This window comes from Ambystoma mexicanum, chromosome 10, assembly GCF_040938575.1.
Source record: "Ambystoma mexicanum isolate Mex_15411 chromosome 10, UKY_AmexF1_1, whole genome shotgun sequence".
NCBI classification, from domain to species: Eukaryota; Metazoa; Chordata; class Amphibia; order Caudata; family Ambystomatidae; genus Ambystoma; species Ambystoma mexicanum.
Genome location: NC_090932.1, coordinates 1,121,796,502 through 1,121,821,947, shown reverse-complemented (window position 1 = coordinate 1,121,821,947; position 25,446 = coordinate 1,121,796,502). Strand labels below are relative to the sequence as shown.

The 25,446-nt window shown below is 47.1% G+C and overlaps 1 protein-coding gene across 3 annotated transcripts in view; it reads left to right on the top strand.

The window, feature by feature from the left end:
• Positions 1 to 25,446, top strand: part of LOC138493293 (coiled-coil domain-containing protein 150-like) — a 361,270-nt gene that overhangs the window by 221,895 nt on the left and 113,929 nt on the right. For all 3 annotated transcript variants that reach the window (XM_069620392.1, XM_069620391.1, XM_069620393.1), the window contains exon 9: positions 19,774 to 19,914. In XM_069620392.1, the coding sequence (XP_069476493.1) occupies positions 19,774 to 19,914 (141 nt within the window). The remainder of the gene's footprint in view (positions 1 to 19,773; positions 19,915 to 25,446) is intronic.

Below are 25,446 nucleotides of genomic sequence, written 5' to 3'. Positions count from 1 at the left end.
CAGGTTTTGCCCCAGATGTGCAAGCCAGGCTCTTGAACATGCCATTTGATGGCTCTTCTTTGTTCGGGAAAAAGGCGGATGACAGTTTAGAGAAACTGCAAACTTCAAAAGCAGCAGCAAAATCCCTAGGAGCTGCAATCCGTCAGACTCCTTTTCGTCCCACGGGAACCTCTGCGAGGGGCAAGTCCTTTCGCTTCTACTCCTCATTCGGAAGAGGTAGAGGACGACCGGCTCAAAGGGGTCAAAGAAGAACTACCCGAGGTGGACGGGGTAGATATTCTAAAGCCGCAGCAACAGCAGGTGCCTCTTTACCATCGGCATCTGCATCAGCCGCCCCAAAACCACTCTGAGGACTCCCCTCACAGGTCACCTGTAGGAGGCAGGTTGACTCAACATCTGACGGTATGGCAGGCTATCACGTCAGATGCTTGGGCATTAGAAACAGTCAGCCAAGGTTACTGCCTGCCTTTCCTACGTACACCTCAGAGTCATCCACCGGGGATCAGCTCTCAGAAAGCTCCAGATCCGCTCCTCTTGCAGGAAATTTCAGACCTGCTAGAGAAAGGTGCCATAGAACCGGTACCTGTAGCGGAGAGGAACAAGGGCTGGTATTCCCCTTACTTTCTCATTCCGAAGAAAGACGGAGGACTGAGACCCATCTTGGACTTGCGAGAATTGAACAAATTCCTCAGGAAAGACAAATTCAAGATGGTCACTCTTTCTCAGATCCTCCAGGCCCTTCAGTTTCAGGACTGGTTGGTATCTCTGGGCCTTCAGGACGCTTATTTCCATGTGCCTATCCATCTCAAACACAGGAAATACCTGAGGTTCGCAATTGGCAACTCTCACTATCAATTTCGAGTACTGCCATTTGGGCTGACCTCCGCCCCGAGGGTCTTCACCAAGTTAATGTCGGTAGTGGCTGCAAGTCTAAGGAGGGAAGGGATTCACGTCTACCCCTACCTGGACGATTGGCTGATCAGGGCTGTTTCTCCGGAGCAAGCTCAGATCCAGCTAAATCACGTGTGCTACTCCCTTCACAAACTGGGCTTCTCCCTCAATTTAAAGAAGTCTCAAATGATACCATCGCAGAGACTCCAGTTCATAGGAGCGATCCTGGATACTTCCCTGGGAAAAGCCTCGCCACCAGAGGTGAGGGCTCAAGATATTCTACAGATGGTTACCAAGTTCCAACATGCCCAACGTCTCCCAGCCTTCGACTTTTTGAGGTTGCTGGGCCTCATGGCATCCTGCATTTTCCTTGTGCCAGAGGCTCGCCTGAGAATGAGATCCCTCCAGTGGGCACTGAGGACTCAGTGGTCACAATTCTCAGGGAGAATGACAGATCTTCTTCAGGTTCCCGGCAGGGTGGCTCGAGACCTTCAGTGGTGGGCCTGTCAGGAGAACATTCTGAAAGGAGAACAGTTTTGGCAACCCTGGCCGGAGATAACAGTAGTCACGGATGCCTCACTCACGGGGTGGGGAGCCCACGCCAACGACTTGACCATCAGCGGTCGTTGGTCTCCATCGGAGTCCAGACTACACATCAACCTGTTAGAGCTGAGAGCCATCAGACTTGCGTTGAAGGCTTTCCTGCCAGTTGTACAAGGGAAAAACGTCCTGATAATGACGGACAACACGGTGGCCATGCACTACCTCAACAAAAGAGGAGGCGTAGGATCACTACCCCTGTGCAGAGAGGCGATGCAGCTCTGGTTTTGGGCAATCGAAGAAGGAATCTCTCTATCGGCAGTTCACCTAGCCAGAGAGAAGAACTTGACAGCGGACGCTCTGAGCAGGCAGAACACAGTCTCCCACGAGTGGGAGCTAGCTCAGGAAGTCCTTCAAGAGATCTTCGCCCTTTGGGGAACCCCTCAGGTAGATCTGTTCGCCACCAGCCTAAACAGGAAATGCGACCTGTTCTGCTCAAGGGAATTTCCTCCGAGAGGAGCTCTGGGAGACGCGTTCATAGTGGACTGGGAGTTTCCGCTTCTGTACGCGTTCCCACCGGTCCCTGTCATTCCTCAAATGATCAGGAGGTTGAGAAGATTCCGGCGAACCATGATCCTAATTGCCCCGGATTGGGCCAGGAGAACGTGGTACCCGGACCTTCTAGACTTGTCCATCTGCCCTCCAATTCGACTTCCGCTCAGAGAGAACCTTCTCTCTCAGAAGGGAGGTCAGGTTCTCCATCCGGACATCAAAACCCTCAACCTTCACGCTTGGCTTCTGAACGGCTGAGGTACAAGGATTGGGACCTCCCTGATGATGTTATGGAGGTGTTGCTTTCGGCAAGGAGGCCAGCAACAAAGTCTTTATACCGCTGCCGTTGGAACAGATTTTGCAGCTGGTGTAGAGAACAGAATATCGACCCATTTTCATGTGGTACACCAATGGTTTTGTCCTTCTTACTATATTTGGCAAATTCAGGCCTTCAAGTTGGCACCATTAAGGGCTATCTCGCAGCGCTATCTATCTTTAAGCGGACTGCGGAGGAACCATCCTATTTCAAATTACCCTTGGTAATACAGTTTCTAAAGGGGTTAACCAATGTTTATCCCCCAAGACCATTCCAAGTTCCCCTATGGGATTTAAACTTAGTACTAACTTTCCTGATGGGTACACCTTTCGAACCTCTCCATTCTTGTTCGTTAAGATTCCTTACCCTTAAGACTGTTTTATTAATAGCACTTACATCTGCTAGAAGGGTGAGCGAATTACAAGCTCTTTCTTGTAAACCCCCTCATACAATCTTTCACAAAGACAAGGTTGTCCTGCAAGTGAAGCCTAATTTCCTCCCAAAGGTAGTTTCTGAATTCCATATCTCTCAGAAGATTACCCTGCCATCTTTCTATCCTCCTCCTCACCCGGGGAAAGAGGAAGAGAGGTTACACAGACTAGACCCTAGGAGGGCTTTAAGTTTTTACATTAGTAGACTAGCCAGGATAAGACAGGCAGACCAGCTGTTTGTAGGTTACGCAGGTCACAAGCTGGGGTTACCAATAACTAAACAGACCATTTCCAGATGGATCATTCTAGCCATTCTGGAATGTTATAAACTGGCAGGGAAAGAGCCCCCTCAAAACCTTAGGGCTCATTCGACCAGAGGTATTGCAGCTTCATCGGCCCTCAAAAGAGGCGTGCCGGTTAAAGACATCTGTGCGGCCGCTACATGGTCGTCTGTCCATACCTTTTCACGTTTTTACAATCTGGATTCCTCCTCTAGTCAAGAGACTAGGTTTGGAAGGGCTGTACTACATTCTATTCATCAATAGAAGACAGCGTGAAGTCAGTACTCCCTCCTCCGAATATAGAATACTGCTATGGGAGCCTATCTAAGATGAGGAATACGTCGGAGGACACAATCCCTTCGAAGAACAAGTTACTTCTTACCTTGTAACGTTCTTTCGACGGGATGTTCCTCCGACGTATTCCTCATCGACCCTCCCATCCATCCCCGCAGTTCTACTTCCCTTGTTGTTGCAGCTTACGCTCCTTCAGGGTGATTAGTCTAGTCCAGACAGTAATACTGTGGGCTTCAAAACGGAACTGAGCAACGGACGCTGCGCGCGGCCTTTATGGGCAGGATGACGTCGAGCGTCGATACGGCGGCTGTCGAGGGACATCGACGCGCAGCGCCCTCTAGAGAAAAAATTTTCCGAGGCCAGCAGAGCTGGAAGGATATATATCTAAGATGAGGAATACGTCGGAGGAACATCCCGTCGAAAGAACGTTACAAGGTAAGAAGTAACTTGTTCTTCTTTTCTTAAGAAATTGTTCTTTTGAAGCTGAAGTTCTTAACAAGCTTATATGTCTTTCCCTATTGCGTTAAAACCAAGATTTTCTGAGCAGATCCTTAACATCCAGAAGTATCAACCGGCAAATGCAATTACTCGTTTCGAAGGGAACTCCTTTACTGCTTCGGAACAAAACAAACATTTCCTAATCCGCGTACGCATGTGCCATTAACTATATGCTACTCTCCTGCAGGCAACCTACAGCGTTTTTTTCAAAAGTGAACGCTATTCCTGGTCAGGCGGCTCACTGCGCAGGTCAAGTCTCGTTAGTGTTGATCTCGGCGACCAGTGTGCCTGCCTGCTCACTGGCAAGGTAATGTTCAGGGAGAGGTAGACTCTGATTACGGTCTGTGCTGAATTCACTTTGCAGTGTATCAAATTTTAACTCTCACTCTCATTGGTAATTTAAATTAACAACTTTATCTCTGCAAACAAGTGACAAAATTAAGGAGGGCGAGGTGCGCACTCCAGGTCCTGGTCAATTAAACCTGTTGCAAACAATATATATCTGGGTTAAATCCCAAAATGGACAATTATTCACCATGTTAAGTCCCATCTGCTGCAAATCCCAAAGATGAACAAGTATTAACAGGGTTAGATCCCTTCTGCTGCAATTCAGTTGCTCAGTATTAACAGGGTTAGATCCCACCAGCTGCAGTTCTGTTGTCTGTAGTTGTTCTCTTCCAAGCGCTTTCTTATATCAAATAATCATCAGGGAGGCTGTGTTTCTTTAACAGGTGTTACTGATTAGACTCAAAGGATTCTGGTAGATGTAGTGAAAACGTTTTTTTCAGTTCAGGTGACCAGGGACCGACACCCCTCCAAAAGCACAAGTCCTTCCCAAGCTTGGGGGAGGGGAGAAAAGCATCTTTATGATTCTCTAAAGTGGGGAACAGCAACCCCGGTGCCGCTGCCTCTGGAGCCCGGGACTCCCATAGCATTAAGTTAAAAAATGAAGGAAGGCGAGGCACGCACTCCAGGTCCTGGTCAATTAAACCTGTTGCAAAAATATATATCTGGGTTAAATCCCAAAATGGACAAGTATTCACCAGGGTTAAATCCCATCTGCTGCAAATCCCAAAGATGAACAAGTATTAACAGGGTTAGATCCCTTCTGCCGCAATTCAGTTGCTCAGTATTAACAGGATTAGATCCCATCAGCTGCAGTTCTGTTGTCTGTAGTTGTTCTCCTCCAAGCACTTTCTTATCTCAAATAATCATCAGGGAGGCTGTGTTTCTTTAACAGGTGTTACTGATTGGACTCAAAGGATTCTGGTAGATGTAGTGAAAACGTTTTTTCAGTTCAGGTGACCAGGGACCGACACCCCTCCAAAAACACAAGTCCTTCCCAAGTTTGGGGGAGGGGAGAGAATTATTTTTATGATTCTCTAAAGTGGGGCACAGGCAATTGCTTTTTGACTTGACATCTAATTCCTTCCTGCAAGTGATATGGAACAGAAGAGTGCCCTTCTTTTGACTAGAAGAGAGTATCTTAAAAATATCTAAATACCTAAATGAATACCTAATCATTTTGCAACAACTTTTCAATAAATGTACAGTTTCATTTAAAAACGTATTCTCCAACGGGTTTACTTGGGTTTGCCCAAAGAAACGCTGCGCTCCCACTAAAGTAACTGGTTTTCCTGTCCCATGTAGTGCAGAGCTTTCTGAAGGTGTTTTCTGGTAACTTCTTCCTGAGAGTATCTGGTTTGGGCCTAAACTGGAGCTTACTAACACAGGACCTTCCTTTTTGAATAGGGACAATAGAACACAGTTTAGAATGCCTGTGAAACCTTGATGAGCGCCTTTCCACCGATCAGCTCTCAGTTGATGAACTACAGAATGTTTCCTACCCAAAAGCAATGTTTCTTTAAATTACCCAAACAGAAAAAAATGGGTTTATAGTGATATTTTCGAATTCAATAATTTCGAATGCATTAATTTCGAATCAATAATGTCAATTTTTTTATTATTTTTAATGGTGCGGTTCCCTCCCAACTCCCTGTTTTTTTTATAACCCTTTTTTTACTAGCCAAACCCCAAAAAACATATAAAATAAAAAAATGAATATTCGACATTTCTTTTCGACATTTTTTTTTCGAAATGAATGCATTCGAAATTATTGATTCGACATTTTAACTGCACACCAAAAAATGTATAATTTAAAGATAATCTTATAATCTGACCCAGACCTGACACAGTGTTTCCTAGTCTTAACATTAGATACAATAAGTATCTTTCAGAGCTAGAGGTGAGACATGCATGTAGTATGATCTAACAGTTATCATCCCTTGTATTGCCTTTGACAATCTTTGTTCATATTTCATTAGCATCCGTTGTCTCAGGTCATTTTTATAATTGTTTTACTATTGCATATCTATTATTAAATATGTTTGTTAGACCCACAGAGACAATTTACATCCTAACATAACCTAACCATGTAACCTCATTTACTTCCTCCATCATTGATATGTCATTAAGGCAAGAGTCATTTTAGCTCACTCCTTAGACCTGGAGCAGCTTCCAAGAGCACATCGATCGGTATTATATTTAATTCCAAATGCAAAAGTTCAGTAGCAGTACATTTACTCAATCCCAAGAAGGATCTAAACAAGATCTTGTTCTACCCTTGAAATACATACTTTTGAGCTGGTAGCCATACTCCTGAACCATGTCCTGCTAATCTGCATGACTTAGCTTCATTTATTTCCAAAGCTGGAACAACAGCATTAATGCAGTGTTTATCTGTAAAATATATTTATCCCAGCGTTGGTTTGGGGCAAGTAGATTGCCAGGTTCTGGGCATGCTTCTGCCTTCATCTAATTTTGCTGAACCAAATACCTAAGTAATTAAAAGATTCACATTGATGAAGCACTTCTAACCCAATATAGAATTTGCAGGAAGTTTTAATCGTCTTCTTAAAATCATGGTTTGAGATTTGTTAACATTCACCTTCATCTTGTGGTTTGACATGAATGTGACATACCCAACCAGCAATTTCTGCAACGCTTTTGCTGTTCTACCAACCAGAACAATATCATCGGCATAGGCTAAGCAGGAAATTAACTGACGACTCATTTGAGGAACATCCATTGCTACTCGAACGAAAGCATCTACTAAACCATTTAAGTATGCATTGAAAAAGAAGGGAGCAATCACTCATCCTTGACTCACAGTTTAAGAGCATATATAATTCTATAATGTATTCTTTGGTGTGGAGAGAACTAAACATTTTGGTAGGGGTGTAGTGAGGTCCATTTCAACCTCCTCTTTCACAGAGCCTTTTGAAAATAGCGTTCTCCTTTGGAGTTTAGCTGGAGTGTATACTGTACATTGTCAAGACCTTCAGATTCAAAAGGCCTAATGATCAAAGATTAGCAATGGAGGAAATAAGGAGATGCTGGTGAGCCTCTCAGAGTTGAACCCGCTGACTTATACTTGAATCACAAAGTATAAAACTTCTGTAGATATCTCATTTTGGAGATGCTCGTGTGCAAACGATATTTCAGAAAGATTTGCTCATGGGCATCTCAGAGATGCTTTGGGCATCTGCACATTTACTCGATTTTTAGGCTTTACAAATCAGGTCCAAAGGTGCAACCTTGTGATGCTCACAGGCACATTTGCTCCACCCAAATGTTATCCTATTGGATGCTTGTCATCATTGTAGTACATCTTTATGGGAAGAAAGAAACAGCGCACACTGAGCAGACTTCAGACTCCACACAATGGGTGTTCTAACACTTTTTACACATTAAAATCTTCCCTAAACAGGTCTCTTTGTAACAAAAGAAATGGTGTGCTTTTTACACACTGTGCACAAAACTCTTTGGGAGATGCGTATACCCTTATCTGGTTGAAACAGACCTTTTGGGCATTGCTATGAGCAAGACTATAGCAATAATAACAGGCAGTATTTTGTAAACCTTTTGTTTTCACTTTTTACCTGATTATGGGTCTGCTCCAAAAAGTCCTCCACTTTCTCCAGTCAAAGGGTGGAGGTAAAAATCATCACCCCCCTTTCTTCTTTCTACTTTCAAAGTTGTATTTCCTCAAGTGCACAGATGTGATATCACACCCCCATTTCCGGAAAAGGACCTGATACTGCACCATGCAGACAGCTGCATAAACCACAAGATACATTTTTGTCTGATGTAAATCACATTTGGCAACACATCCCCCAACCCCCCACCCCGCGGCCTCCCCTCCCCCCACATTCACTTGCCCAATCAGACAAATTGGGCATCTGAAAGAATACTGAAATGGCTGTATAATTTTACAATGCCAACCGTGCTAGCTCCATCACACTATCCATCATTAACATACGCTTAAGTGCATCTGAAGCAAAATGATGCTTGCAAAGGTAACCTGAACTAAGCAGGTGCAAAGAAGCTCCTACTCATTCCCCCAGAAACCACAGCAATCAGGGAATTACCACCAGAAGCATCCATCAATACCGACAGATGGACAGGTAACAAGAACTTTAGGCTAATGTGTGTACTTTTTAAGTTGTAAACCCCCAAGTTCAGATTACCAGCTGACTGCAGCTGTTAGCTCATGAATGTGGTTCATCCCTCGATCTAGAGACAATTTGCGTTTGTACTCTTCATGATCTTAGTACTCCAGTTCTGCCCCTTTCATAACCAGATGCGACTCTGTCCATTCTCAGTGTCATACAGGAGAGGACAAGATGCTGGCATAGAAGAGTCCCAATACCTGGCAAAAGCCTATTGCCAGAACCCCCAGAAGACCGGATCAAACTATCATTTCAGGCATCTTCAGACAAAGAGACAGCATCATACTGAATAGCAGAACAGCGGTAACACCTCTCCATCCTTTCACTGGATTTTTAAATAGAGGGTGTTGTTTAATGATGAGAGAATGGCAGTGCCATACTGTAGCCATAGTGGGACAGGTAGGATGAGCAATACTACCCCTTCTCAGCCGTGCTAGAGTAGGAGCAGGTTGGCAGTCCTCTAGTACCATGAGGGCAATTCTTTTTCGCCAGCTACAACCTGCTATGGCCCACCTTGAGAAAACTCTAGTACAAACGTTTAGCTCCCATATACCACCATGCTTCGTCCAGCACCCAGAATGGGTTGATGGTCCTCGCAACCTCAATGAAAGACTGCCAACGATGCCCAGATAGGTGAAACTGTTGCCAAAACCCGGCTATACGATCCTGGTCGTAAGCCTCCAGACCCATGATAGATAAGACACAGTAATGTGAGAATTGCAATCTACTCCAGATGCGTGGTTTGGTTCAGCGTGTATAATGAAGCAGAACATGACAAAGCATGGGGTCTGGATCTTGATGGTCCATACCATTTCATGTTTTTAAATCTGAAGCAACCCTTCCACATTAATTAAGATTCTGCGCATGTAAAAAAAGAGTGTTGAAAGGAAATGTAATTTTAAATATGCAAATAAATGTCTCAAAGAATGTTGATGAGAAATGTACTAGTAAGTGTATTTAAATGTAAGTGGAAGACGTTTACTGAATTGGGGAAAACCAGGCCTTTATATCCAGAACTACGGGTTAATGTTTCTTCGAAAAAGACTCCATGTTAACAATGAGCTTGATAACAGTCAGGATTGAAGACTTACCTTGGCACTGCATGTTTTGTACTCTGCTGTCTTAGCAAGTTATTTTTGAAATATGCTTAACCTGCCAAAATATAACAAACAGAAGCAGCTCCAAATAAATGAGGATAGACAGTGTCTAGTCTAGTATTAGGGGTGCACATCTGTGCTGAATATCTCCTGAAGACTGGGTAAGTGACCTTGAGAGGCTAGACTTGCCTGTCTCCACATAGAAGACCATTGTGCTAATTGGGAGTACTGAAATCCGTTCCAAGTTGCTGATAAAAGGGCTGGTAATAGAGTTTTGGGATTGCTTGGGGATTGTGCGCAGTATGGTCCTGTCCTCACCCTACAGTGCCGCTATTGGCAATATACCAAACTAACGTGACCCGAGATTCAAGTCCCTGCTTCTGATTTCCATGACAAAGGTCATTTTACAAAAAGTGGTAAATGCATTTTGGGGACTGCCTGTGTCAGCACTTGCGTGCTGGCAGGTTCCCTCCATGCAATTATGCACATTTCCAAAACAGAGCTAAAAGTAAAGCTTAAAAGCAGGCAAAATAACTTTTACACCATGCTTTTACAGTCTGTTTTGTCAGAACATGTAAATTCTACCTGCATTAATTCATGGCAGAAAGCATGTACTGTGGATTCCTATAGTATCTACCTGCTTTGAGCTGGTGCTAGAAACAGGTGGACTCTAAAGGAATCTTTGGATTTTTAACACCTGCCTGAATATGTCTTGCAGGCGCTTAACAATTTTTCTAGGTAAATGAATACTCAGCCAGTTTCTCTGCATGCTTGATATAGATGGACCTCCACCTCTCAGGAGAATGGAAGACAGTCACCGGCCTTACAGATGCTTTATGCTCAGTTACATGCATAGGAAGGGTTTGGGTGATTATGAATATTTAATACAGATCTAAAATGTGTGTTAAATGGCAACTGGCAGATGCAGACTGCCAAAATGTTTGGGTAACCAATATTTCAGTTGGCAGCTTCCCACTGTGAAATCCTCTGACATTGAGTGGAGCACCAGTCTGACCCAGCCCTTGAGCTGGAGATGCCGGGATAGGATGCATGACTGTCTACCGCTCTGAACACCTAACAGACTTCTCCACGCTTCTCTCACTGCTCTGGGGTGGTGGGAGGGATCTACGTGATCTGACCGTGGCTAATTTTGCCGCATGGTCCTTTTCTTTTTTGTTTTTTCTTTTACGGGGGCAACAGGAGTTTCCCCCGCAACACCCCGCTCACTATACCACACAGTTTTTTTTTTTTTTTTTACTTTCCTGCAGTGCTACCACCAAAGGTTCAAACTTTCGGTGTTCAAACCTTTGGTGGTAGCATTTTTAGAACTTTTTCTTCATGCAACCGTTTAGATACAGTCTTTTCGTACAATACCGGTGGGAGCGCACAATGCCCTCCCCAGCTCCCCCGCTTAACCACCCCTGCTGCCCACCACAGGGATCTGGATGAAGTCACAACAGATAGGTACACCTTGTCGTAGATTAGGAGAAGACATAATTTAAAGGTCCCCGGAGCTCATGGGGGCGGCAAGAGTCATGTAGCTTGAGACCTATACTGAGGGTGAAGCAGGGGGTGGTTACGGAGCCTGAGTGCCATACACAGAACATAGTCTTATAAAAGGCAGAAATATTTCTGGAATTAGAAAAACAAGTCAATAAAACCCTAGCCTCATAGGAGCCTATACGTCCACGCTCTCCCAGATTCTCCCCAGAACCTCCATGAAGGTTGGCAGATCACTCAAACCCCCCAGAATTTCACTTTCTGGGAGCTACCACTAGGAATCCTTTACTAGAATGGGTTCAAACCACTATTTCATGCATATTGATAAACTGAAAAACATTTGTTATCAAATGTATCATATTCATAAATGTATCATATTTATATAAAGACAATGGGCCTCATTATAAGCTTACCGGTCCGGTAACAAACTACGACTTCTGCTCCGGCACCCGCGAGCAGACCATGTCGGATGTACCGGCACCATTCATGAATGGTGCCAGTGCATCCGGCCTCCACATTCCCATTGAGTCCAATAGGACTCAAGTTGGAATGGGGAGTCATTATTACCAGCACCCGGCAATGGAGATTTACCGGGACCGCCGGGGCTGGAATGCCATGGTAAGTCCCCATTGCCGGGGGCCGGTAAATTCATGACTCCGGCGGCAGCCGTGCCAGTATTTACGAGCATGGCTACTGCCGGAGTCATAATGAGGCACAGTGGACCTCATTATGACCCTGCCGGTCCGGAACCAAGGGTGCCGGTAAGTTTACCAGCACCGTTGTTTCCGGACCGGCATATTACAGGTCGGCCTGCCAGAACCGCCGTGCCCGACAGGTCTGCCCATGCTGAGCACAGCGGCCACAGTAGGCAGACCAGTCACGGAAGCACTGGCACCGTTAGCAAGGCGCCGATGCTTTTGTGTCCCCATTCCCATAGAGTCCTATGGTACTCTACGAGAATGGGGACTTACATTTTACCAGTGCCTGACTTTCCGGGCTGCCGGGGTTATAATCTCCTGGCGGCACCGGGAAGTCAGGCGCCAGTAAATATTTACGGGTCTGGCGGCAACCCACCGGTAGCACCGGCGCAGTTACCGCCAGACCCAAAATGAGGCCCAATAAAAAATACAGCTCTACCAACAACATAGCATAATGAATCTTTAATACACCCAAGTAAACTTGTTCCAGCTATTTCCTGGCAAAGCTGCTCCCGCCATTTCGTTGAGTCTTACTTTCAAGTTAGCCTTTGGAATGTCTCCCACATTCTTTCTACATTAAAGCTGTCCAGTCCTGTAATCTTCTGTCCGTGGAAGCTGCTGAGTCGCACAGTCTCCCAAGAAGGTGTGAGCAACAACTGAACTGACTAACAACCGAAGTTCCAGCCCTATTAAGGGAAGGAGGAAGTGGAGAAAAAAACAAACGGCACAGATCACTTTCTTCAGTCAAGCATCAATCTTCAGGGAAACAAATGAACATAGATTACTCTCTAAATAAATGTTTTATATCTCCCTATTAATCCCTACAGTAATTCTCTCTACCTGTGTATCCTCTGCAACTTGCTGAGAGGATCAGTAATCTTCAGATGAGAGATTTCTTGTTTCCTTAAAAATCTCTTTGCATAGTCAAAAAGTCTTTGTATTGAGTTTTCCTCCTTTAAATATGTAATGAATGGACTGGAGTTCTTTTTAAGAGTTCCTCTTGTCACAAGAGTTGAGATGTTACTTTATTGGATTACTTGAAGACTTGCCTTAAAGTTCTTTAATTCAATGTGAAATTAAGTTGAAATTTCTTAGTTATTAATAATGCTTCTTTAAGAAATATTCGCTTTATTATATTGTGCTTAATTATCTTTTTTGAATCAAGTGCTTAAATGTGAATTTCCTAGGAAAAAACTACCTATAGCAGTAGAAATACAAACACTAAAACCTACCTACTACTTATGAGCTAAAAAGAACAGCTGCTTCACCAGTGCCCCAAATCATTACACTGAAGCTAACGCGTGTTATTGTACTTGCAGTAACACTGCGTTATACTTAAGTTAAACAGACGCGCATATAGACTCAAATGCTGCCTGACTGTTGGGGGTCTCTGGGTGCCCCCACTGCGTGCCCGCGAGCCCCTCCACCCACAGACTCCACACGGACACGTCTGTGCGGTTCGGGCTCCCCGGTCGCTCTGACGCGGCCGGGAACGCCCCGTTTATTTAAGGCGCACGCGGCGACGTGCAACGTCACGCCGCCGCGTGCGTATCCCCTCACGGGGCAACGCCACACTCCTCCTTTTTCCGGGAGGAACAACAACAAACAGACACGTCAAACCATAGCACCGCACACAAAGTCACTTGCGAACTTCAAAGCCCATGCCCCCTTTTATTATCAGCCTCCCAGGTCCCCTTCACTACGGAACACAGTCAATTGGCCCCAGCACATAGTCTCCGAGGTAGGCAGGTCTCCCTCGCCCAGCCCTCTGGGGGTACCTCCCACCTACCTCAGCCGCCGGACTCCCTGCTGCTCCAGTGCCTCGTTCTGGTGACCCCACGAGTTCCCCCCGGGGGGTATCTTCATCCGGGAGGACAGTCTCATCCGGGTCAGGCGGGAGTACAGTTCGAGAGTCCCCCAGTTTCTTGAAAAAACTCACATTTCGAGTGACGGCCGACTTCCCGTCCGAGGCCGTTACCATTGATCCTTTCACTGCCACTACGTCCAGCGGCTCGGGTTCATATGGGAGCGAGAGTTTTCCCTGGGGATGCCGATTCCTGATCAGCACTTCGTCGCCCGGTTCCAGCCGCTGCGGACGAAGACCCCGCCGTGTGTTTTCTTGAAGTGTCCTCGCCTGTCGCTCCGCTTCCACCCGTTGGTCATCTACTACCCCGGGTATCTTTTCCTGCACCTCCGGGAGGAGACCTCGGGGGCACCTTCGAAATAGGGCTTCAGCCGGGGCTACCCCAGTCGAGGCGTGTGGGGTGGTACGGTATACTCTTAGAAACTGGTATAGCGCCCGCTGGAGAGGCTGGCCCTGTCCCTGGGCTATCCGGAACGTTTTGTTTAATGTCCTCATCAGCCTCTCGGCATCCCCGTTGGCGCGGGGCCACAGCGGGGACACCTTCCGGTGGGCCACTCCGCAGCTCTCGAGAAACTCCGAGAACCTCGCGCTCTGGAATGGGGATCCATTGTCCGAGCACAGGGTCACGGGAAACCCATGGGTGGCAAAGATCTTTTCCACGGCGCCGACCACGTGCTCAAACGCCACCGACTCGACGAACTCCACCTCCGGGTATCGCGAGTACTCATCGACGATGGCTAGGAAGTGAGTACCTACGGCCGTGGATCCGAAGTCCGCATGTACTACCTCCCACGGGCGGGTCCCCCGTGGCATTACTTCAATTTCCGGCTCCCGCTGTACTGGGGAGGCCGCCTGGCACCATACACAGGCCGCCACAAAGTCGTCCACTTTTCTTTCCAACTCGGGGAACCACACCTTCAGCCTCAGTCTCGCCTTCGTTTTGGCGGCCCCTTGGTGTCCCTGGTGTGCCAGGTTGATGACTTCGTGGACCTTGGAGCCCGGCACCACCAGGCGATCGCCCCGCAGCAGCAGGCCCGACTCTGTGAAGGACAGCTCGTCCCTCACCTTCCAGAGTTGCTCGAGGGTCACTTTGGCCTCTTGAGTGCGCCCTGCCACCAACTCCAGCACGGCCTTCCAGGACCCCGACTGCATCGATCTCCTCAGGATGCGGAAGCATTCATCGTTGGCCGCAGCACTCTCCAGCTCGGGTAGCGGCATTGCATTGGGGGTGGCGCTCTCGACCACCATGCTGACGTGATCATCAGCCTCCTCCGCACACGACTCTTGTGCGGGTCCGCCCCTGCCCACCGGATGCCTGGACAGGTAGTCAGCCGCATTGTTGGCCCCCGGCCGGTAGATCAGGGTGACGCCATATTCCAGGAGGGCCAGCAACCATCGCTCGATCCTGGCGGGTGGTTTGGAAGAGGATCCGGCCATAATCGGAATCAGTGGTTTATGGTCTGTTACCACTGTCACGGGTCTCCCCAGCACGTAGAGCCGAAAATGCCGACAGCCCCACAGAACCGCCAGGGCCTCCCGTTCAATCTGTGAGTACCTCTGTTCGGTCTCGGAGAGGGCCTTGCTCGCGTATGCCACGGGCCTCATTCCCCCATCTTTGCCCACCTGGGTGAGGACTGCCCCGAGGCCAAACGGGCTGGCGTCCACAATAATCTCCGACTCCAGGGAGGGGTCAAAGAAAGCCACTGTGTCCTCTGCTGTCAGGGCACCCTTGATGTCCTCGAATGCCGACTGTTCTAACGGGCCCCACTGCCAGATGGTATCCTTTTTCGTCAGGGCCCTCAGAGGTTCCGACCTCGAGGCGAGATTCTTGATGAAACGCCCACAGTACGTCACCATACCCAGGAAGCTCCGCACCTCTGACGCTGACTCAGGGGGGCGTGCCGCCTTGATGTCTTGGACCTTCTTGGGGTCAGGGGATACCCCGCCCTCCTTGAAGATGAAACCAAAGAACTCAATGGTCGGGCGGAGGAACTCACACTTGTCCTTGTGGAGGGTGAGCCCCAGCGACTGCAGCCTTTCAAGGGTCTTGGCTAGGCGTTTCAGATGGTCAGGTTCAGTCCTAGCAAAGACCAGAATGTCGTCGCTAATGTTCAGGACGCCCTCCAGGTCTGCGAGAGCGCCACGGATTAGGTTCTGAAACACCTCGGCCGCAGACGACACTCCGAAGCTCAGCCGCTTGTATCTATAGAGCCCCTTGTGGGTGGTAAAAGTTGTGATGTAACGGGACTCTGGGTGTAGAACAACCTGGTGATACCCAGCTCGTAAGTCCAACTTCGAGAAGAACCGGGCCCCTTGCACTTCTGCGATGATGTCATCCATCGTCGGGGTCAGGTGTCGTTCTCTCCTGATGGCCTTATTGGGCAACCGCATGTCCACACAGATTCGGACCGAGTCCGGTTGTTTAGGTTTCCTCGCCACTACGATGGGGGATACCCATGGTGTGGGGCCCTCCACCTTTTCAATTACGTCCAAGTTCACCAGGTTATCGAGTTCCCTGTCCACCTGGTCCCTTAGATGAAATGGGATCCGCCTGTGCTTCAGGGCTACGGGCTGCACCGACTCGTCAATGTGGAGCCTCACGGGGTCACCGTTCATTCTCCCAATCCCTTTGAAGATGTCAGCATACTTGTCCAGCAGGTCATTGATGTCCTCCAAGTATACTGAATAGGCAAAGCTGACTATGCCAAGGGCCTCCGCTGCCGCACAGCTGAGCAGGGTGTTGCTGCTCACCGGAGTCACATAGAATCGGGCCCTGATTTTCGACCCGTCATGTTCCACCTTGGCGACAAACGCCCCATCAAGTGGTAGGGGCTCACGCCCACCAAATGCGAAGATGCGGGCTCCTGGCGTCGCCAGCCTCGGGGGTGGGTTGAGCGCAGCATAATGTCCTCTCGCCATTACGTTGACAGAGGCCCCGGTGTCGACTAACACCGGGACCGGCGAGCAGTTCACCTCTACGACACATCTCGGCTGTCTTCTGCTCCTCCCCTTGAGGACCTCCATGCTGGAGACGAAGAAGATATTCTCCTCATCCTCCTCCTCCACTTCTTCCGCCAGCGCCTCCTCGGGTTCCGCTTGTTCCACCTGAGCTACATTCGGCGGGCGGTATTGCCGCGGGGCCCATAGACGAGGTTGTCCTCTCGGAATAAGTACAGGCAGGGTCGCCCTGCACACCCTCGAGAAGTGGTCAGGCACCCCACAGCGTCCACAGATCTTTCCTTTCGCCATGCACTCCGATGAGTGGGGGAGGTCATAGCCGCACTTCTGGCACGACTCCACCGGCTTCCCTGCTCTGTCTCTGGGAGGTACACCGGGTTTTCGCACCCCTCTGCCGCCCCGCCAGACAGCGCACACCTCCTCCGGTCTCGCCGCACGGGATCCGGCCTCCATCTTGTTGGCACGAGCCTCCGCCACCTCATGGCACCTCCCGAGCTCCAGGATTCTGGGCAGAGTGAGTCCGGGCTCTCTTAGAACTTGTCGCCTCAGCTTGCCAGATGAGCATGCCTGAATCAGCATGGTCCTTATCATGTCCTCCGCATCCCCCCACGCACACCCTTGTGACAGGCGGCGCAGGCGGCCATAGAAGGTGTCAAGCGTCTCATCCTCCTTCTGTTTGGCCGACAGCATGACGAACCTTTCGAAATCCACGTTGGCAAGGGGGACGAAATGCGCGAGGAGGGCGGCTTTGGCTTGATCATAGGAGTTACCCGCTGGAGTTAACGATTCAAAGATCTCCTGCACGGTCGCTCCTGCGGAGTACAACATCGTGGCCACCCTGCTGTCATCATCCGCGACCTGGGTGGCTCGAAAGTACATGTCCAGCCGTCCGATCCATCTCCTCCATCGGGGCCCCAGGCTGGATGGGGGGCCCGTAGCATCAAATTCCGGAATAGGCTGTAGGGCCGCTTGCGCCCTGGCTTGGGCCATGGCCAGGGGTGGTGGTTGAATCGGAGGGGGAACGGCAGCAACCGGGCGCGGCTGTGGGGTTTGCTGCTGGATCTGATCTGTTGAGTCTTCGTCCTGCGAATCTTCCGAGGCCGTCGCACCCCCAAGGGCACGGGGATCACTCATAGGCGCAAGCGCACAGGCACCCTCGTACTAATCCTGAGGGCCGCAACTTGCCCTTCTCCCCACACTGCCACCACCCACGTGATGATGAAAGGGTTAAAGGAGAGTACCTCGAGGTGCCTTGTGTCCACGTGGGCCGCAGAAGCGGGAGCGTCATCCCCCACGTGATGATGATGAAGGGGTTGAAGAGGGTCCTGAAGAGGATTTGTGTATAAAAGTTCCCAAAAATTGAGCTTTGAAAAGGAATGGGCTGAGAAGGCCCAGCCACCTCAGTCCATCTTCCAGCTACAACTCGACGTCATCGCCTGAAAAATGGCCAAAATATCAAAATTCTGGCATGGGCCTGCGGGTTGTGCTGCCCGCAGTCAGGAAATCCAAAAATTAGGCTTGGATGGCCTTCCTACTCCAAACCGGAGCTAACGGAAGATCCTCCACCTCGTGCGCAAAATGGCCGCCAGCCGCGTGTGGTCCGCGGCCTCAGCGTGATGCGAAACACCCACGGATGTTTCCCATTAATGTAGAAAAAATTGTCCGGGATCGCGCTCACCGCCGGGCCCGGGCATCCGACACTCGTCGCCACTGTTGGGGGTCTCTGGGTGCCCCCACTGCGTGCCCGCGAGCCCCTCCACCCACAGACTCCACACGGACACGTCTGTGCGGTTCGGGCTCCCCGGTCGCTCTGACGCGGCCGGGAACGCCCCGTTTATTTAAGGCGCACGCCGCGACGTGCAACGTCACGCCGCCGCGTGCGTATCCCCTCACGGGGCAACGCCACACTGACCTAAAATGACAATATCCAACTGCGCATGCTCTTAACCAAAGCAGGCCCAATACGTGCACGCGCGTAAACCCTCTTACGCTGCCTGACCTTAAAAGACAAGTTTCAACCGCGCATGCGTTACACAAATGCAGTCCTATTGTGCACACGCGCGTAACGGATACTTGCGGCTTTCAAAAAACATATATTTCGGTGCCTGTGAAAGCCAACCTTACCCTAACTTGACAAATGATTTATGCGCACACACTCGGCATTTCAAAAGGAAACTAATTATAAACGATCAAGCTTCAAACTCGACATTCCACACAAGCACCAACTCCGCTCCGCCTGAACTAACAATAAAGTATTCTCCTACACACAAGCGATTCTGAGGAAGAACTCCTACAACTCATAACAACTGTATAACATTCCAAACTACTAAACTAGCACTCATTAAATCATTTGTTTATCTGAGAGGACTTGACACTAAGTAAAGTTTTAAATCACTGCATTGAATTCTGATGAGTGGTTCAGGACTGTTTGAAATCTTCTAATGGAGCTTATACCTGGCTAATTACCTAAACTAATCACAAAACTAGTTTTCCTAATCTTCTTTTCAGACACAGATTTCAAATTGAAGATTTCTCCACAAGTCTTTTAAAAAACAAAACTCTCCCACCGGGTGCAACTGGTTGTCTTGTCTTACGTTGATGCTTCTTAAGTTCTCTCTTCAGGGAAAGAAGTCTGGAGAATGTTTTTAAACTAAACTAAATAACCTCTAAATAGGAGAATAAAAAATACATGACCTTCCTGGCTCAGACTGGATGATGAAAAGCAGTTTAGAATGTTGCCAAGTCTACCACGTGACTAGCTGGACCAATCAGCTCTGTGCCCCTCTCCTCCATGTTGGATTGGGTTACTTTCACTCTGGACATTGTAGTTAAGGCAGAAATAAAACTTCTTAAAATTAACAGATTCCATCATCCAAAAACAGACTCCCACACACACCCACACTCATCACAGAGCCAGACCTGACAAAATCTGGGTTACACTTATGCTTCCTTTTCATTTTAGCCACACAGCACGGCATTGCATCCAAGGAACTCGGCTGATTTATTTAGATTGACACCTCTTTGCCTTAAAGAAGCCCCTTTGCTCATGTTCTTGTTCTTCTCTCTACCAATCCCTCACCTCATCTTATATAGTCCTCACTAGTTTATTTACTGCAGTAAAGTACTGAGAATATCTTAAGAAGATGTGATGGCTGTGGAGTATCAGACATCATACCCTACCACAGGCACTGCCACCTGTTGAAACTTAATTGTGGCTGGAATATTTGAGGTGCCACACTGGCATACATAGTCTAAGTTCTCTGAATTTACTTAGCAATGGTGTGTCAAAGGACCAGTTGTTCTGCCAGGTAACTTCCCCCTGTGTATATGCTTCCTCTGCAGTCTCTGAAGATCCAGGAATACCTTACTGAGATGTCCACCCTTGAGGCTGAGATCTGTGAGGCAGCAGCCCTGATCGAGCGGCAGGACAGTCGTCTGGAGGCTGAGAAGCAGTACAGCCAGGAGCTAGAGAGAAAATGCCAGGTGAGGACCTAGCTCAGCAGAGAACCCAGCATCGGGCTTCCCTCAGAGGTCTAATGCAATGGAGCCCAAAGATGGTACAGGGGTTCTATGCCCGTCTATTGATGCAATTCTATAATTTCCATAACGTGACAGCACAGTTGATGCAAGTTAGTGCACAGCTCTGCCTAATGACACAATCCTACGCTATCCGCAATACAGCACTGGATAGAATTGAAGTGTGGTGTGGGACTATTCCATCCCAGGTCTGTCTAGTGATGGAGCTTTTGATTTATCCAAATTACCATGCACTGGTCGGGGGTGTGGCGTGGTCTTCCCAATTTCACAGCACTAGGTATCCACCAAATATATCAATGGATGGGAGGGTAAATTGGGATTAGAGCAAGTGAATATTGTTCATTAAATGTACTAAAGGACAAGTAAGATTGTGCACTGATAGGTTTGATCACAAATACAATGACAGTCCTCTTGTACTTTGTTTTTATAGTGTAGGACTATTGGGGGTCATTACAGTTTTGGTGGTAAATCCAGTGAGATGCCACCAAAATGGTAATACCGTTTCTGCCACTTCGAATGCCGGAATTACTGGCATATTCGAAGTGGTGAAAATGGTGGTAAATCCCCATTCCATGGAGTAGGACTCCATGGAGGGGATTGCTGGAATTACCGGCACCATAATTACCAGTGCCGGTAGTTCCTGCATTTTGTGGCATGTGAGGGCAAGATTTACCTCCAGCACTTGGCTGGAGGTAAAGCAGTGCCCCCACCAGCAGACCTGTGTTTTGGTTGTGCAGTAAAAGTGCTGGGAACGGAATTACCGGCAGTTTTACCAGCACTTTTACCACACCAGCAAAACTGTAATGACGGATTGTCCCCAAAAGGGCATCGGATCTGAGCACTCCCCGTAGCAGAGATCAATAGAAATATGTTTGTAGCACGAGGGAGGTAGCAGACATGCCTGCATGTAGAAATTCCACTTCAAAGGCCTCTGTTCTATCCACCAGCCCTTCTCTGTTCCTGGACAGACAAGAGATTTGCTAGCGACAGCACACAGCTGCCCTCATTCAGCCTTTTCCCTTGTAATATTTTGGGGCTCATTTTGTAAACCCATGGAGCAGTGAAATAAGTGTAAAAATGAGGCATAAAAGGCCCATGTCAGTGTTTATACTTATTTTACAGTTTTGGGATATTTAAACCATGTTTTGGCAGGCAGAGTGGGAGTGGCAGGCTCCTAGTGCTCCAGCCAGTCCTCCTAATGTTATTCCGGATGAAATGTACGTGTAGGCATCAAACTAATGGATTTGTGAAATCCATGTGCATTTAGCACCTGCATAAAACCAGTAGATTCCATGGGAATCCATTTTAAATGTAATCCCCGAATTATAACTGCAGTGGGAAAGGGAAAATACAGGCATGTTTTTGTAGCACAAAAATACTTAATGTTTTAGACCTTCCATTTGATGAGGATGATTTATTTGATAAATCCACTGACAAAGGTGACCAGGGTTAAGAATGATATCCAGATGGCCAAGTATGTGGTTACGATTTCCAAAAACCTTCCAATCCAATAAAGAGCATTTTCCTCTTGCTCATATTAGTCTATCCGTGACTTAAGCCTCATGCCCACATTTCTGTCTAACCAAAGTTGAGGGCTATGATACACTGGTAGTATGATGGCTTTCTCCTTCTCCAAAGAATGGGAAAAAACTTCCCAGAGTATTTCCTGACTGTCTCTGTAGTGTGCCATGTTTATCATCTAACATCTCTCCCCTCTATTCCCTTCTCCACCTTCATCCATTCCCTTTGCCTTCCAATTTTATGGAATTGATAAATAAGATTCAGAAATTACTGGAAATTAAGGCCACCAAACCAGTGCCACCAATCAACCAACCTTGTATTTTTTATTCAAGGTTCATTCAGCTAGAAAATAATCATTATATTGGTCTTAAGAACACCAATGGCGCTTCCCATTTCAATATTTATTTTCTTTCATTCAGAAAAAGTTCAAGTAGCACAGGCTCACATTTTTACTTCTATAAAGCAGAAGGGAGGGTTGTGCTTGATGATCTCCAGTAGCTGTACTTCTTGATATAGCTACCACACCAGCAATTTCACAAATCTGTGTTGGCCAAGAGAGAAGTTCAGTATTGAGCGCTTCTTTAATTTTGGTCTCAGCATATTCCCACAGACTTTACTAAGGTTATGTTGCTGACCAGTGCCCACTTGTGACAGAGTGGAGTCCACATGTTCTTACCTGGGTAACTGGATCTTCAGAGTGCAAACCGTGGAGGAGAGAACGTAAAATCTTCAGTAGTTGTTGGACTGTTCTTTCTGGGGGACTTTCAGTGAACACCAACTCCCGATTCCGTAGGGTGGGTGGAGACATCCTGAGCGAAGACGGGTGCAGTAACCTAGGGCTCTGGCATGGACTCCACTTTCATGGCTCGTCCTTGTGACCTGAGTGCAGAATGAGTCTCCAAAGACATGATCTTATGTGCAATAGTGAAGAGAGGGCTGGAGACACTCTTTCATTTCATTAGAACATCCCCTGATGAACTGGCTCAAAGTACATTGTACACCTCCCCCATATCCAAGCCCTACAGAGGACCGATGTTGCTGACACTGGCTTTAGTGCAGGTAACCTCCTTACAAGCAAGAATGAAGCTTAGAGGTAGCCCACTACCTGTGAGAAGTGTTAGTGTGTAGGACAAAAACAGCAGTGTAACAAAGGAGGTACCACAGTGCATTGTTGCTGGGGATCGTCACTCTGAATAGAAGCAAGTGTCTCACTCGGTGAGTACAGATGTGGCGATGAATCCAGAAGCAAAGGAGATGCCTTGAAGAAGCAACTTGCCTCTTTGCATCTGTACCTAAAGGCAAGAAAGACTGAATGCTGAATTAAACCCCAACAATGTTGCCCCCATCATTTCAGTTCAAGATGGGTGTTTCTCATTAGCATCTTGAGTGTAATTGAGCTAACATGAAAGCCATATGCTGAACTCCTTAGAGAAACTTCATAAGTTGTCAGACACCATTGAGGCATCTGGAGATGACATTCAAAATCGCTGAAGAGGAATACCTAGAAAAAGCTTTGAAGGGAGGTTATGTCCCTTGAAAGGATCCTCCAACAATGTTGTGGATGCCCCGATAGCCTTTATGAAATAACAGGAGTGCACTGCTGAGATGGTCTGCCAGTTTAAGAATAAAGTGGAGGCTCTGAGGGAACAAGACTCACATAGGCAATCGAGAGTTATGGGGATAATATCAGAAAAAAACAAGGAAGATCTCTGAGAATATGTCCAGTCACCTAACCAAAGCTTCTTTTTTGCAGTTTAACTTATCACAGTATAAAAAAATGAAGGTAATAGGGTCGTCCATATGTCTTCAGTTGCCAAATATACATCACAAGCCTTCCTGGAGGACGCAACAGGAAATCCGCCATGAGAGCATTTGCAGTTATATACCTATTGGGAGTCAGGTAAATAAATATTGCATTTGTTGATATTGAGAATTTTTTTAGGCTTTATCACGGGGTTTGTAATGCACATCATACAACTGACAGTTCCCTCCAACCAACACTAACTGTCTCTCTATATGTAAACAGGCCCTAGGGTGCACTGGTGAGCTTCTTATCTAGGGTGAGTGGACAGAAAGAGGGAACTGACCCTACCTCAGATTTAGCCATTTATATTCACATAAGTGCTAGGGTTACACTATACAAGGTTAAACAATCTGGAGAACCCATAGGAAGAGAAGTCAGATTTGTGAGCACCGAGTAGAGTAGTTTTTTTTTAATCACATTTAATGCTTCCTTCTCATCTGCTCAAACAGAAGAATTTTAAAAAGCAATATAACAGAGTGTCTGCAAATTACTCAGACATCCCCAAAATAAACAGTCAACTGGTTTCAATGGGTTAGAATTGCTTATTCCTGCTTCCTTCAGGACCAATAAAGAATTTCACATTCCTTTTTCAATGCAGATCATCGTCTCGTCCTGGCTGCGGGCCTCAAGGTCTTTATTTTGTTTACATTCCCCTTTGTTAGTACCTACAGAAGGAACAGGCAAAACATACATACAAGTCCTTAATAGTGTTTCACAAATTCTTGGCTATGTGGGTCTGGTCTAACATGGCGACATGTTTCTTCCAGTACTATTTAGTTTCACTTGGCTCCAAAGGTTGCAATAGGTCGCGTCTCACTGGGTTTGTGGTTTAGCCAAGAGAGGACCACGTGTAAGAGTAGGTAATGGAGAAAAACCCAGGATGAGACTGCGCCCAATTTTCCAAAAAGTGGTTTAATATATAGATATTTCATTTCACAAAGTGCCCTTTCAGATGATACATGTTTCGGTCCCCTTTGAGACCTTTTTCAAATCAGGGCTTGTTTTCTCTAGTGTCCCTATTTGGCTTAGCAGAAAAAATCCGCTCTTCAAATTTCCGGTTAGATCCCTAGAGTCAGTGGTCTCGCGTTTGATCGTGTGCTTCCTATTGTCCGGTCTTTATTTTGTCTACATTCCCCTTTGTTAGTACCTACAGAAGGAACAGGCAAAACATACATAAGAGTCCTTAATAATATTTCTTACCCTGTCATATACCATTACCATTACAGTCATATTTTATAACAACTATATGGGTTCTACAATTCATTAACCCAACAGTGTTCTCACTTGTTTCCTAGGAGAATGGCTCTGCTTTTATTCCAGCTCGCTATTGTCAATCTGAGATAAATTGAAACAGAGGGATGTCATAGAGTCAAAGGACTCTTCGAAAAGCACTGGTCATATTTTCATTAGTCTGTAGCTCCCTATATAAAGTCTTACCATATATTTCTTCTCTTCAGCCTCCCTGGCTGTTTGTTCATCTGCATCAGGTCTAGGGGAAAGCCTTGCCAGTTCCCCTATCTCGCGAGTACCACATGGGAGCCATGCATAGTCATGTAAGACTCCTCACATGTATTTGCACAAAGCCCTTTCAGGCTTGTGCTGTCTGTGGCGGCCATCTTTTACACAGACGGCCTGTTCTATTTACTCCTGTTGGGTATGCATGCCACGCATGATGTTCCAAGCCTCTCGTGCATCTAGATGCTGTCAGGCTCTGGTTTGCCTTCTCCACAGGAGCTGCTGATCCCACGACCCTCTCCAGGTGCTTCCAGCCCAACCTCTATTTAAATACACTTGTGTGAGGAACCCCAGGTAAGGGAAAGGGGTAGTGGATACAATAATAAATGGTAGATGCTTCTCTGGCTGGATCTGATCTCTGCGATCTGTATTTGGACGACAAATAACAATTAAGTTATTCCCTTTCCATTGAGTATACTTCATCTTTAGTAAGTCCCATGTGCCCCTCCCTTACCTGTCACACCTGCACTTATTGCCAGAATGCAAATTGATGAGATGAAGAAGATTCTTTGACTAAACTTTAAAGTCTTGGTTCCTCTTAAAATAATTTCTACAAGGTTCCTAACCTGACTATCCCTAACTAAGCTTGTCTCAGATAATAGTAGATAACAGGAAGACATCATTCGGAACCTTAGAGA